The 15,157-nt window shown below is 60.2% G+C and overlaps 1 protein-coding gene across 1 annotated transcript; it reads right to left on the bottom strand.

Moving 5' to 3' along the window:
• Positions 1-354: 354 nt before the first annotated feature.
• On the bottom strand, positions 355-8,931 carry STK35 (serine/threonine kinase 35). Its single transcript, XM_054391903.1, is given in 6 exon segments — positions 355-1,067; positions 7,174-7,688; positions 7,690-7,875; positions 8,007-8,168; positions 8,469-8,629; positions 8,737-8,931. Coding segments are annotated over 6 exon segments (1,932 nt in total).
• Between the last annotated feature and the right edge of the window lie 6,226 nt (positions 8,932-15,157).

The following is a 15,157-nucleotide window of genomic DNA, read 5'->3' as shown; positions in this document are numbered from 1 at the left end:
TCAGCCACTGGCTAGGACCTCTGAAGAGCAAGGCTCCTGCCCAGCCCTGGAGGAACAAGGCTCCTGCCCAGCTCTGCCTGCTCTCCTGGGCTTTAGGGCAGCAGCAGGACATGCAGTTGCTAATTCAGTTTTCCACCTCTTTTCATTGTTTTTTTTTTTTTTCAGTAGAATAGGTGGGGAAAAACCACTCAGAAGCAATGCTCTGAGACGAGTCACTCTAGAAACAGCTCCAGGAACATAAAAGACTCCTTTGTGTCCCTACAAAACGCTTGTAGAGCAGCCCAGGAGGACACAGAATCAAGAGCAGTGGATCACTTACCCAGCTGCAAAGCACAGCAGTGCCCTGCCCTGAATTTAAGCAGCACAAGTCACCTGGTCCATCCTGGTTTCGAGCTCAAAGGCATCAGGTCGATCCTGTGGGTTAGCAGCCAACATGTCCTTCAGGAGCTGCTTGATGCCCTCAGACATGGAAGTCCTGCGCTTCTGAGGGATGTGCAGCTCCATCTTTGGGTTCTCTAGCAGCGCTTCCCCCACGGGCACGATCTCAGTCCCCTGCTTGATGTAGGTCCCCAGCAGCTCCTTCTTGGTCTCGGCATCGATGAAGGTGATCCTCTCGATCATGGCCCAGATGATGATGCCAAGGGCAAAGATGTCAGCCTTGGCTGTGTAGTGACCTTCCCAGACCTCGGGGGCCATGTAGAAGTCAGAGCCACAGGCAGAGGACAGCCAGTACTTGTTGACATTGATGCTTTTGTTCTCGGGGGCGCCCTCCTTGCCCCGCGCGGTCAGGCCGGCGCAGACCTTACTGAGGCCAAAGTCTGCCACCTTCAGCACCGGGCTGCCGGACTTCTCGGTGATCAGGATGTTGTCTGGCTTCAGGTCCCTGTGCACAATGTGGTTCTTGTGCAGGAAGGCAATGGCACTGGTCAGCTGCAGCATGAAGCTCCTGTTGGTGGCTGGGTCAGGCCTGCGGGACAGCACGTACTGGTTGAGGTCTCCCCCCTCGCAGAACTCCATCACGAACCACAGGTAGCAAGGCTCCTCTGCATAGCCCAGCACCCTCTCCCCTGCAAGAGGGACAACAGCAAGGTGAGGTTTCAAGGCACTGGGACATCTCTGGTGAGGGGAGGTTTAGGCTGGATGTCAGGAAGAAATTCCTCCCAGAGCGTTTGGCCATTGGGATGAGCTGCCCAGGGAAGCGGTGGAGTCACCGTCCCTGGATGAGGACCTTAGCGCCATGGTTTAGTTGATCAGATGGTGCTGGGTGAGAGGTTGGACTGGATGATCTCAAAGCTCTTTTCCAACCTGCTTAATTCTGGGATCCTGTGACAGGTTGAGAGGCTTGGGGCTGTGGAATGACAGTGCTCCAAGAAGGCTGCAGAGGGACTGCTTGCAAAGGCCTGCAGGGACAATGGCTTGGAAATGAGAGCAGAGCAGATTGAGATTGGATGTGAGGAACAAGGAGGCTGCTGGAACACTGCAGCAGGTTGCTCAGGAAGGGAGTTGAGGCTCCATCCCTGGAGATATTCAAGGTCAAGCAGTTTGGCCTGCTGCTGGTGGGCACCAGGGGGGCTGGGTCTGTTGCTGGTGGGCACCAGGGCATGCTGGCATTGCTGCATGCAGCGATGCCAGCATGCCCTGGTGCCCACCAGCAGCAGACCCAGCCCCCCTAGGATGCAACCCCCCCCTTGCCAAACCCCACACTGAGGGCCCAAGCAACAAGCAGAGGCTGCAAACACAACCAGCTCATCACCTTTACTCTAGAACCTAGTTGGTTTTCATCCACCCAGCACCAGAAGAGAGAAGCTGGAGGCCACCACTCACCTCTGCCACAGTGAACAAGTCCCAGAGCCAGATGTTGAGGGTTGGGGAAGCAGTTTAAGACCTCCACCCATCTGACAATGTGGGGGCTTCTGTTTAGTGCAGTGAAGCCCCTAGAGGACATCTGGGAAAGGAAACTTCTAGCAGCAGGTAAAAAAAAAAAAAAAAAAAATCAAGGACTACCAAGGGTCATCCAAGCCCTGGACAAGTCCAGCACCAATGGTGAGGGCTTGGTGTGGGTGGGAATATTGGTTATTTGCACAAACAAGTCTGTAGCCATGGCTACTGCTATGGTAATGGAAGTCTACACAACAGAAGGATTTGGCTGCACCTCCCTGTCCTCAACAGAAGACAAAAGGTTAGGTCTGGGGGATGGGAAGGACAGGGAACAAGTTGGGTGAACTTTTGAGGAGTCAGAGGAGACCCTCAGAGTGCTGGAGGGAGGCTCAGACACAAGGACCTCAAGGTCAGCTTGACTCTGGAGGCCAAAACGCTGAGCAGGCAAAGCAGCTTCTCTGGTTTGAGGCAGGTTTTGGTGAGGAATCACAGGATGGTAGGGGGTGGAAGGGACCTCTGGAGATCAAGTCCAACCCTCCTGATGAGGCAGGGTCACCTAGAGAAGGTCACACAGGAACACATCCAGGTGGGTTGTCAGTCTCCAGAGGTGGAGACTCCACCACCTCTCTGGGAAGCCTGCTCCAGGGCTCCAGCAGCCTTCAGCTAAAGAAGTTCCTCCTCATGTTTAGCTGGAACTTCTCATGCTCGTGTTTGTGGCAAAAACTCGATGTGAGGGAACTCAAGCAGAGGCTGTTCACCCTTTGCACACCCAGCTCACAGCACAGCCACCACCTCAGCTTTGCTGAACCCCAGGAACACCTCAACAGGGCACAGGGCTTTGTGTCCCTGCTCCCCTCAGCATCCATGAGAGCCCCAACATGGGGAACAGGAGGGTTTGGCTCTTCTCCACCAGGAAGCACACCACGACGGGGAGCACAGCAGAGCCCTGTGCCCACACACACAGCCAGGGCATGGAGGTGGGCTGGTGAGAACATCCACACAGCATTCCTGCAGGGAAGCAGCTCAAACACCAGCAGCCAAGACCTGTTGGGTCTGACATGCCAAGGCTTGTTTTGAGCAGGAGGAGGGCTCTGACTGAACCTCCAACAAGCAGAGGGGAGGACACAGCTGACCCAGCAGTAGCTGCGAGCTCCATGCACTTCACACTCTGGGTGGAGCTCTGCTAGGAGCAGCTAAAGCCAAGAGCAATATTTCCTCGTTTTCTATAATCTGAGAAGTGTTTGAGTTGTTAAATCATCTTCCTGCCTCCTAAACAAACAGCTCCCACCATACAGAGCTGGCAGGCTGCTGCCTACAGACGAGATGTTAGCAAACTCAAGTCAGGCACAGCCAAGAGATGAAGGGATGCAGGAGACAGCCCAGATCTGTTCTCCGTCAGCAAGCCAGCATCCTCAGCATGCTCCCTGCCCAAACAGATTGGCACTCTCACAGAATCACACAATTGTTTGGGTTGGAAAAGCCCTCTGTGATCTTAGAGTCCAACCAGCAACCCAACAGCACCATGGCCACTAAACCCTGTCCCCAGGTGCCATGCCCTCCAGGGATGGGCACTCCACCACCTCCCTGGGCAGCCTGTTCCAGTGCCTGACCACTCTTGCAAAGAAATTTTTCCTCATCTCCAACCTAAACCTCCCATGGCACAATTCCAGGCCATTTCCTCTCATTCCATCACCTGACACAAGGCAGAAGAGACCAACCCCCCCTCCCCTCCTGTCAGGTGGTTGCAGAAAGCAATTTCAACCTCTCCATGCCTGCTGCAGCCTTCCCACCACCTGTCCTGGGAGCTCAGTAACACCTTGTTAATTTGCTTAGAATCTCAGGGAGGGGGAAAATAAAATAATAAATCCAATGGCAGCAAAAGCAGCAGCCCAGTCCCCACTGCTGCATGAAACCTCTGACTCACCCTGAGCAGAGAGATGAGAGCCTGGCATGAAGCCTGGGTGCTTGCACTGATAGTAACCTGTGTGGGTGGGTGCAGGGCAGTCCACACGTGAGGCTGAGCACTGACAGCAAGCTGGTGCCCCCCTGGGTGACATGGCAGGAAGCAGAACTCTGCATGTGGTCAATTTGGGCAGCTCTGTCCCTGTGCTGGGTCAGGAACAAAGAGGGGCATGAAGGTGCACAAGTACCAGGGCACAGTGCTGAGGTGTCTGCCTCTGCTCCAGGCTCAGTGCTGGGCTTCCAGCTTCTCCTGTGCACTCTGCCCTTCAGTTGAAGATTCTGTACACAGAATCATTTGGGTTGGAAGTGACCTTGAAGGTCATGGAGCCCAAGCACTAACCCAGCACTGCCAGGGCACCACCAAAACATGGCCCTCAGCACCACAGCTCCAGGGCTCTGAAACCCCTTCCGGGATGGAGTCTCTACCCCTGCCCTGGGCAGCCTGGGACAGGCCTTGACAACCCTCAAGGGGAAGAAATCGTTCCTCATGGCCAACCTAAACTCCCTGGTGCCACTTCAGGCCATTTCCTCTTGACCGGTCCCTTGTTCCTGGGAGAAGAGACCAACCCCACCTGGCTCCAACCTCCTTTCAGGGAGTTGTGGAGAGCCAGAAGGTCTCCCCTCAGCCTCCTCTGCTCCAGACTGAACACCCCCAGCTCCCTCAGCTGCTCCTCACCAGCCCTGTTGTTCTCCAGACCCTTCCCCAGCTTCCCTGCCCTTTTCTGGACCTGCTCCAGCCCCTCAGTGTCCCTCTTATAACCCAGACACCTCATCAGAACAATGAAGGTGCAGGCTCCACACTGCAGCTGAGACCCAACATCACCCAGCAGTTGTGCTCCTGAGTCAAAGTCTCCAGCTAATCCCCTGCCCCATGCCCTGAGCCCAGGCTGGTTGGCACAGCAGCTGTGCATGCCCCTAAATAGCCCAGCTGCGGTCGTGCAGAAGGACACGTAGCTGGCCACCCTGGATGGAGACACAGCACAGCAGCTCCACGTGCTGCAGGCAGGGATGGAGAGTGAGCAGACCTAGGAGGCTTCTCCCAGCTCCAGCTTTTTTGTTTTGAGTGTCCTTATCAATGCCATGCCAGAGCCAACGTGCCAGGGGTGCTGGCAAGCGCTGGCAGTGGCCAGCATGGCACAGCCTGGAGGGCAGGCAGGAGGAAGGCAGATGGAGAGGAGGACACGCTCCAGGCTGGGCAGCAAAAGGTTGCTCTCCAGCCCTGGGATGAGCTCCCAGCTCTGCTCCCCTCTCCAAGGCAGCAACAGGACCAGGACAGGCAGGGAGTTCAAGGGGCTCTCTCCCCGCCCAGAGATGGAGGGCACCAAGAGCTTTCTCTGAGCCGTGTCACCCCAAGTGACAAAGAGAGGGCAGGGAACCCCTGACCTGCCAGCCACAGCCACAGCCTGACTGGCTACAGCTGGACACACACCCAAGGGGAAGAGCTGGCTCCTCGCCCAGGCAGTCATGCCCACAGAAATGAGGGCACTGCCCTCCCTGGGGAGACTCCCTAGGGTGGTGGTGTGAAGGGAGAGCAGGAGGAGAGGGAGGCAGGTCTGGACATGTTCCCCCCGGAGCATGGAGGGGTCAGGCAGGGTCTGACAGCCAGAGGTTCACCCAGAGGGTCTCAGCAGCCTGGCATCAATCTGTGCCCAAGACAGGGTTTGGAGGGTGCCTGCTCTGGGGCAGGACTCAGATGGGAGGGCAGGGGGAGACTGAGCCCCCCAGGGAGTGCAGGGCAGTCCTGGGACACAGGTTTGGGGAAAGAGGGGTGGAGTGAGCTGGCTCTGGGTGCAGCAGGCTGGGGGGGGCATGGGGGCACCAAGGATACAGGGCTCTGGTATTTTTCCACATCTTCACTGCACGTTGGCAGAGCTGGGTCTGACGAGCAGCCAAGGGAGCAGAGGGAGGGAGCATTTTGGAGATATCACCATCAGAGTCATCAACTGTGACAGGAGGTGACCCCTGACAGCCCCACCATGCTGCTGAGGGATCCCAGGGGAAAGTGAGGGGGGTGTCAGCCCAGGCCCCAGGCACTGGTCCCCAGGGAGCCAGTACTGGGTGAGGAACAGGGACGGGAGGGCACAAAGAGCAGTCCCAAAGCTGCTCAGGGGAGCAGGCAGGGCACCCTGAAGGGCTGCAGCACTGGGGGGCTTAAACAGGACTGTGCATGGAGTGGGACATGTCCCCTTGGTGTGACAGGGACAGAGCCCACTGAAGGGATGTGGGTGGGCTGTGCTGCAGCTCAGGGTAGTGGAGGGAGCCCCAGGATTGGAGTTTAATTGAGAAGGAGGTACAAAACACTGGGAGGAGGTGCAGGGAAAGGCTGAGAGCAGCACATAGGGATGCTCCCCAGGGCCGAGTCTGAGCCTTGAGGTGACAATGGGGTCCCTCAGGAGACACATGGGGCTGGGGTGCTGCAGAGGTGCAGGGCACAGGGTGGTGGCTTAGGGATGGGTGTCCCTGGGAGCAGCACACAGAAGGGGAGAGAACACGCAGGCAGAGCATGGTAGGACAAGGGTCCCAGTAGGTGCTGAGGGTGTGTGGCAGCAAAGAGCGATGCAGAAGGACCTTGTGGGGAGCCCTGAAGGGACAGGACCAATGTGGGTGATGGAAGCAGAGGGGTGGGTGTCTGGGGCAGGTATCACTGCAAAATAGAGGGGGCCCAGGGCTGGCAAAGGTTACAGAAGAGCCTAGGTGACATGGGATGCAGTCAGGGCTGTCTGGGGGCAAAGTGGTGAGTTAAGGTGGAGGGAAGAGTGGTGCAAGAGGTGTGGGGGAGCTTTGGGTGTTCCTCTGAGGAGCAGATGGTGCCAAAGAGGGATCTGAGCAATGGGGAGCTGCTGGGGAGTTGGGAAGCTGCCCAGGATGGGGATGTCCAGAGAGAGTACCCAAGAGCTGGAGATCAGGGTACTCCAAGGGAGTTGGGGGTGAGGCTAGGGTATCCTGCTCTGGGTACCCCAAAGGTATCTGCTGTGGGGGTACTGATGACACCCCGGGGTGCTCAGGGGCAGGTAACCTGAGAGTGGGCTGACACTGGGGTGGTTTGGGGTGGACAGGATGCCCTGCAGGTGGAGGGACATCCAAGGAGGATGATGCTGGGGTACCCAGGAGGTGGAAAGGAAACCAAGAAGGATGATGTTGGGTGCCTAGGAGGGTGCTGGGGGTGGGCAGGCACCCAGGGAGAACGATGCTGAGGTGCCCAGGAGGGCACTGGGTGTGGGGGGCACCTAAGGAGGATGACTGGGGTGCCCAGAAGGGTTCTGGGGAGGTGGACTCCGCAGCACAGCGGGTGTACGAGGGTGCCCTGGGTGGGGGGAGAGGTCGGGCGGGTACCTTTGAGGGAGGTCTCGACGAGGCGCAGGTAGAGCTGGCTGCGCTTGTTGCCGTGGCTCATGCGCTGCCCCAGGCCGTGCCGCTGCAGGACGCACTCCTCGAAGCGCACCACGTTGGGGTGCTGCCGCCTGAGGCTGGTCAGGGCCCAGAACTCGGCCAGCGCCAGCTCCACGTTCTCGGGGGCGTCGCAACGGATTCTTTTCACCGCCAAACGGGCGCCGTTACGGCCCGACACCGCTTCGTACACCACGCCGTAGGCACCGCGGCCTATCTCAGCCAGCAGGCTGTACCGGGGAGTCCCTTTGCTACCACCGCCACCACCGGGGCCGGGCCCTGTCGCTGCCACTACCGCCATAGGGCCTCTCCGCGCTGCCCGCCGCCGCCTCGTCGTTCTTTGTGTCCCTCGGCGGCTGCCGTCTGCCGCCGCCGCCTCCATGGCGCCGCTGTGGGGGGGGTTCGGGGCCGGGTCCCGGTTTGGGGGTCGGGTCCCGGAGCCGCCGCCGCCGCCCCCCCCCCGCCGGGTTGCGCCGGGCGGGCGAGGGGGCACGCGCCGCCGCGTCGGAGGGCGGAAAAGCGCGCCCTGCCCGCCCCTCGCGCCCCTCAGCCAATCACAGCGCGCCGGGATGAACGACTGCGCCGCCACGGGGGGGAACGGAGCGGAGCGAACAGGGACCCGTCCTCCGCTCAACGATGGGAAAGGGCCTGAGAACGGCAGCCCGATCCTAACACTTCGTGTTCGGTAAACGGAGACTTCTGCTGCCAGCGCGGTTCAGAATGGAGGGGAACGAGAGCGGCGGTAGTTCCGCCAGCACCCCCGCCGCTGTGGTACGCGCCGAGCCGGTGTAAACAGGCCGGGCGGCTTGACCCGGTCCGGCTGCCTGCCCCGCTCCGCTCCCCGTTGGGCACCGCGCAAGGCTCGGTCCACGGGGCTCACCTGGGGCGCGGTGGCGGTGCCCAGACCGGCCACTGCAAGGTGGTGACGACGGCGGCAGCATCTGTGAATGGGCGGGGCGGTGGCGGCGGGATAAGAGCAGGGCTGCGCGTCCTGACGTAACCCCTTATGTAACGGCGGGAGTGACCCGCCCCTACCCCCCTCCCCCGCCCCATCCCACCCCACCCCACCCCACCGCACCGGGACGTTCGATGCACTGGGGAGGGTGGTCGGTGCATCGAGAAGGAGTGGGATGCTCCCGGTGAGGTGATGCATCAGGAAGGGGGTAGTCGGTGCACCGGGAAAGGGGGGATGCACCAGCAGCTGTGCAGCGGGGGACCCGGTGCATTGGCAGCAGCCGTGCAATGCGAGGGAGGGGATGATGCCCAGGAGTAGTGATGCCCGGGACTCGGTGCACTGCCGGTAGCTGTGCGGCGCATCGTAATCGGTGCGGCTGGGATAGTAAATCGTTGCACCGGGGAGTGATACCCCGTGGAGGGGGGTGATGCTCCAGGTCCCACTGCCCTGCCGTTAGCCGTGCAGCGCAGCAAAGTCGGTGCATCGGGAAGAGGGTGATGCTTCGAGATCCGGTGCGCTGCCGGTTGCTGCGCAGCGCAGGGAAGTCAGCACACCGGGAAGGAGTGGGATCGGTGCGCCAGGGAGCGGGTGATGCCCGGGGACCCGGTGCGCTGCCGGTAGCCGTTTAGCCGCACCGGGAAGGGCGGACACGGGGCTCGGGGGTGGTTTGAGAGCCCCGGGTAGGTTGCGGGACTCCTCCCAGGCACGATCGGATTCCACGCCCGGGGCTCGCCGGGAAGGTTCCACATGGAAATTCCCCGGGAAAGTTTCTGAGATCCCGGGGGGCATTACCTTGGGAGCCGGGACCGGGATGTAATGGGGATTTTGGGGGTCCAGCAGGTTGGCATGGGGCAGCCAAGCACCCACTGGATGCCCGTGGGATGGGACCCCCGAGGGCAGTGGGCGCCAGGTGGGATCCCGCGGGACTGCAGTGTGTGTGCGTGTCCCGGGGATGGCCACATCCTCATGACTTGGGTCCTGGGTTCCCAAGGGGCCAGTTTGTTGTTCCCGCATGTTGTGGGATGGCCACGTCCCCAGGCAGGGGTCCCTGCCCCACACACTATTCCCAAACTGCTCTTCTCCCTCCCCCCAAGCTGGGGATATCACCAGTATCTGTCCAACCCAGGACTCCAATCCTGACACTGCACTGCTGAGGGGCCCCTCGGGTTGGGGGCTTCAGATGCCACCATGTCACTCCTGGTGGGCTGGTGGAGGGGAATAAATGGTCAATAAATCCCCTTAAAGTGTGTTTTTTCCACTCCCCACGTTTTCTTGCCCCTCACACGGGTGACACTGGCCACGGGACAGGTCAGGGAAAGTATTACCAGAGCCACTTCACGGAGGAGCTCCACAAATTCCTGAGGTTTTGATTCATTCCTGAGGCACGTGCCGCTGCCATCACACAGCTCCCAGCGCTGCTGGGCTCTGGCACCCTGGGCCCCCTGCCCTGGGTGGGGGGAGACAGGGACACAGATTCCCTCCAGAGCCACAAGCACCCAGGGCTTGGTGTGTAGGATGGGTTCCACAGCGCAGCTCTGCAAGTGGTTTGAACTCCATTCGCTTTGAAGTGGAGCCGCTTGCCCCCCCGGGCTGGGCCGCTCGGCAGCCCGCCACGGACCGGCGGCGGGGCCGAAGGCAGCGGCGTGACTCGCCGTGTTTACGTGAGCTCCGCTTTTTCTGCCAGCCATCGAGTGGCCACTTGTGCCTCCTGCCTACGCAAGGGAGGTCACCGTGTGCCCGCACGTGTGCCAGCCGGGGCTGCACGGTGACCTCCGGCGTGACGCAGGCAAGGACTGAATTGGCTCCCGGTGCCGCGGCGCTGTTCTGCCCGCTGCTCCAGCCTCCACAGCCCTCACCTCCCCCTGGTCCCTGCTGCCCGCTGCTGCAGCCCCCACATCCTCACCTCCCCTGCTCCCTGCTGCCCGACTGGCACCTGCCTCCAGACCACACCAGAGCAGCTGCCAGAGCTTTGTGCTGGTCCTTTAATAGTTGGATCAGAGACTGCACAGCTCCCATTGGGCAACTGGGAGCAGATCCTCAGCTCTTGGGGCCCCCTATGTCCCTCCCAAAATCCCGTCAGTGCCTCCCTCACCCCATAGCCTGGCAGCAGCCACACACAACCTTAGCTGCCCCATGCCCACATCTGCCTGGCATCACTGTAATGCTGGGGGTGGGGGGGAATAATGAGTGATGGAGCTGATCGTGGAAAAGCCTGGTCCCACTGGACAGGATAAAGCCAACAGTGCTGGAGGAGGTTCAGGTTGGACGTTAGGAAAAATTTCTTCCTGGAAAGGATTCCCAGGCCCTTGAACAGGCTGCCCATAGAGGTGGTGGAGTCACCATCCCTGGGGGGATCTCAGCGATGCGTGGGTGTGGTGCTGAGGGATGTGGATTAGCAGCAGGGGTGGGAGTGGGCTCAGGTGAGTGGTTGAGCTTGATGATCTCAAAAGTCCCTTCCAACCTCAGCAGTTCTGTGTTCCTATCCCACTCCCATGGGATGCTCCCATCAGGGCATGGTCCCATTGCTTGGGATCATTCACCCCCTTCCTGGGACTGGGATCTGGGCACCCTGGAGGTGCCATGGCTGGGCTGGGGGAGTCAGGGCAGAGCGGTGCAGGTGACGTTGGCTGCCATTAACTCCCACGTGCTCCGGGGGTGCTCACACTTGGCCCCCTCCTCACCAAACCCACTTTTCACTCAGGTAGTTACAAAAACTTCTCTATTCCTGCTCATTTCTCTTACCCAGGCACTTAATTACCTTTGTCCCAGGGAAATGTCAGCGTGACTCACAGACACTTCCCCATTAGCAAGCGACAGATGAATGTTAATTCAGCTCACAGGTGGGTGGGCTTGCTCCCAGCTCTGCTCCCTAGGGGTTGACCTGCTAGAAAGCAGCTCCATGGAGAAGGACCTGGAAGTCCTGGTGGACAGGAAGTTATCCATGAGCCAGCAAAGTGCCCTCGTGGCGAAGAAGGAAAATGGTGTCCTGGGGTGGGAAGAAGAGTGTGGCCAGCAGGGCAAGACAGATTCTCCTGCCCTCTGCTCTGCCCTAGGGAGACCACATCTGGAGCTCTGGGTCCAGCTCTGGGCTCCCCACTTCAAGAGAGACAAGGAGCTACTGGAGAGAGTCCAGCAAAGGCTACAAAGGTGTTGAGGGGCTGAGAACCCTGGGGCTGAGAGCCTGGAGAAGAGCAGCCCCAGAGGGGAGCTGAGCAATGCTCAGCAAGAGCTAAAGGAGCTGTGGGGAGCGAGAGGCTGGAGCCAGACTCTTGCCAGTGGTGCCCAGGGCTAGGCCAATGGGCAATGGGCACAAACTGGAAGCCAGGAGGTTCCATGAGGAGAAACTTGTTTGGTGTGAGGGTGCAGAGCAGGCTGCCCAGAGAGGTTGTGGAGTCTCCTTCTCTGCAGAGCTTCCAACCCCCCCCCCCCCGGCCATTGTGCGCCTGGGCAAGCTGCTGTGGGTGCCCTGCTGGAGCAGGGGGTTGGACTGGATAAGCTCCTGAGGTCCATCTCCAACCCCCAGCATGCTGAGATTCTATGACATTGTCACCTCCCCATACCTAGCCAGGCCACAACTGGCCCCAGGAAGGACCTCCTCACCCAGCTCAGCACATCTGGATGCAGAGAGACAATAAGATTGTGTCTGCTCAGGGGGCTGGAGTAACTCAGCCTCCCCCACTGGAGCAATGGGAATCAGCCTGGAGGAAGGGAGCTCGTTACAGAGGACTTTTCTCTCCGTGCCGCCAGGGTTTGCTCCATCTCCAGAAGCTCATCTCCCTCCTGTGCAATTACCCTGCGTGGGGAGGTGGCTGCACCTTGAGCTCTGGGGAGAGATTGCTGCAAGGCTACTTTCAGGGTGGGGAGCTGGTGGCAGCTGTGGCCACACTGCTCCCCTCTGCACCCCCTGGTCCCTGGGCAGCTGGGGTGCTGCTGTTCCTCTTGTGCAGCTCCTGCATGGAGCTGTTTGCCTGCCTTGAGAGGTTGAACAGGGCTTGAGGGACAGACTTCATGGGTTTGGTGGGGCTGGTTGAGGGAAATAATGGTTTGGGGGGAAGAAATGCTTCTCCCTGATGTGTCTGCAATGCCCTCAGGACCACTAGCCCTGCCAGCAAGGGTTAAACGTGCCCAGGCCCCTGGCTGAGGGTCTCCGTGGTGGTTTGCAGCTGTGTTTTGTTCTTCTGGCTTTGTTGTGAGCCTGCACAGCTCAGCACGCTGCAGTGAGGGCAGGGCTCTGGCTGCCCCCGCCCCCACCACCCCCACTCCGAGCCTGAGCTTTGTCGTCCTTCATCACAGCACTGCTGTCTCCCGGCATGGGCCCTGCAGGGGACATCTCATTCATCCCTAGGGAGATGCAGGATGCTCTGCCCTTGTTTTCCCCCCACCCCTGTTCCCTGCTCCCTTAGTCCCTCTGTGCTGGTCCAAGTGATCTCAAATCCACCTCCAAGCAAAAGCTCTGGGGTCCTACTTGCTTTCTGGGGAGCAGAGCCTGACACCCCAAACATGGATGCTAGTGGAGGTGCCAACCAGCCTTGGGCATGAGGTCTCACAGGCACTGCAGTGCTTGCCTGACCGTTACCACTGGGTGCCCAGCAGAGGGTCCTGGCCACGCTGGTGGCCCCCACACCCCTCACTGGTGCCAGGAGGGCTGAGCAGGGGACACCAGGTCCAAAGGCTGGTGTTGGAGCCGGGGAGAAAGGCAGGTTGCTGGGAAACATCCCTCTTGAGCTCTGATAAAAATAGCTCCATCTTCAAGGCGAGAGGACCAGCTGCGCCGCCAGCTCCGGGGCTGTGCCTGCACCCTCCCCATGCTCCCACCAGGGACAGGCTGCTCTGGCCCGGCAGGGGCTGCCTCCCCCACCCCCTGGCCCTGTACCACTCTGGTGACACAGTGCAGGAGGACAGTGGAGGATGGGCTCAGGGAATGCCCTGGCATTGCCCATCTCTGCCCTTCTTCACCCCCAAACCAGGATCAGAAGTGTGTGATTTGAACTGGGGTTGAGCAGGGAAAGTGGTGGTGGTGGTGGGGGGGGGGGTTCTCTGTGCCTTCCCTCCCCCCCCATTCCTCTCCCCCTGCCCCTTTGTCTCATTTCTTTGGGTTTATCTCCAGGGAAAGGGGGTAGAGGGAAAACAAGTGGGTCTGAGCCCAGTGGGGAGCTTCCCTGATGGGGTTTTCCTGCCCATCCACAGCCAGGCTGAGTGGGTCCTGGGGTGTGCAGCCCCCCTGGCCCTCCCCAGCAGCCTTGGATGGGTCACTCCTCTCCACGGCATCACCACGAGCACCGTGCCTGGCCCCAGTGTGGGGAGCAGAGTGTGTGGGGGGGCAGGACTTCACCCCCTCCTTCCTCCTTGGCCAGGCTTTGAATTTGATGCTCAGGGGGATTCACATCCCCAGCAGCCAAATTCCTCCAGTATGCAGCTGGGGGGAGTGTGTGTGTGTGTGTGGGAGACATGGACCCCAGTCCAGACCTCTGCCACCCCTCCAGTTTGGGGCAGGAGTTTTGTCCCCGAGGGCCGAGGCTGGACCTGGTGTGGTTCCCCAAGGGATGCAGTTGGTGGGATGTGCCCCCGGTGGCTGGGGCGGTGGGGGGCTGCAGGGAGGCCCCAGCAGAGCAGCCAAGCTGGCTCAGGAGGTGGTGAGGATGCTGCTGGGGCTGATCATTCACAGCTTCCCTCGCCACGATTGGCTCCGCGCAGCCGAACGCAGCTGAGGGCCTCGCTGCAGGAGGAGACTCAGTGGCCATAAAAGCTGGGTGGGAGCTGGCGGGTGGGAGTCCGACCCCGGGCATCGCCGTGGGGCCACCGACCAGCCTGGCATCGCCACCACTGCCAATGACCAGCTCGGCCTGACACCCACAGAGAGAAACCCACCACCCACCACCCCCGTCCTGACTCGGCGCAGCTTGGTGGCACAGGCAGCAGTGGCAGGTAGGGCTGCTGGGGTCACTGTCCCTTGGGCACGGCTGGGGTTTGGCTCCTGCTCGCCAGAGAGTGGCTCTGTGCCGAGAGTGGCTCACGGGTGGGCTTCTGGTGTTGTTTCGGGGGGCTCCTGCCTGGCCACAGGTGCTCCTCTCATCCCTCGAGTGGTTTTGTAGCCCACAGACTACTCTCTAGGTCTTCCCTGGGGTTCATTTGGATGCTGATGCCATGTCTGCCACCCCAGCAGCAGGGACACCTAGGGCTTGGAGGGGCAAAGGGAGTGGGGGGAGAGGATGTTGAGGAGGTTTCTCCCTCCCTACACTTGGCTCAAGCAGCAGTGGTGGCCACAGGACTGAAGTTTGCTGTGGTTCTATCCCAAAAGTTGTTGGCTTTGTCAAGAAGCTTTGTCCCAAAGACATTTCCAGGTCCTTTTCCAAAGTGAAGATAGGAACTGCTGGAAGGTGGCTCCTTCTCCACCAGGAATCCCTGCAGGGTCCCAATCTGCTTGAGTTGGACCTGTGTGAGAGGACAGCCTAGCCTGAGAGAGCTCTTCACATCCCCCACTAGGAAGAACCACAGCTTCCTGGTGCCAGGGGGTCGGTTTCTGTGCTGTCTGGCACACACGGTCCCCATGCCGGCCCCTCCTTGCCTCACCGAGTCTCTAACTGGTCCAGGGTACAGCTGGGGGCTTCTCTGAGCAAAGTCAGGGCACCCAAAGCTCAAGTGGAAAGGAGAGAGGGGAAGAGGGGACCCTGCGAATGCCTGGCACAGGTAGGATGTGTGGAGAATGCCACAGCAGCCGGGACCCACCGCGGGCATTGCCAGATGCTGCTGCGAGTCTGTCGAGGAATTTCTGCAGGAGGGAGGGATCCAGAGCCTCGCGGCATCTCCAGGTAACGCAGGACCCAGCTCCGATGCTGCTTTGCTTCTTCTCCGCCTCTCTGTGTGCTTCTCCTTCTCGTTTTTGTCCAAGCCTTTTGTTGTCCTCCCCTTTTCCTGCCCCGGTTTTACCAGCTCCTCTCTGCCAGCGGCAGGACTGGCACTGCCTGGACAAGGTAC

The sequence above is a fragment of the Indicator indicator genome, chromosome 24 (assembly GCF_027791375.1).
Source record: "Indicator indicator isolate 239-I01 chromosome 24, UM_Iind_1.1, whole genome shotgun sequence".
NCBI classification, from domain to species: Eukaryota; Metazoa; Chordata; class Aves; order Piciformes; family Indicatoridae; genus Indicator; species Indicator indicator.
The sequence above is the reverse complement of the archived record's forward strand: the minus strand, read 5'-3'. Positions and strand labels throughout refer to the sequence as shown.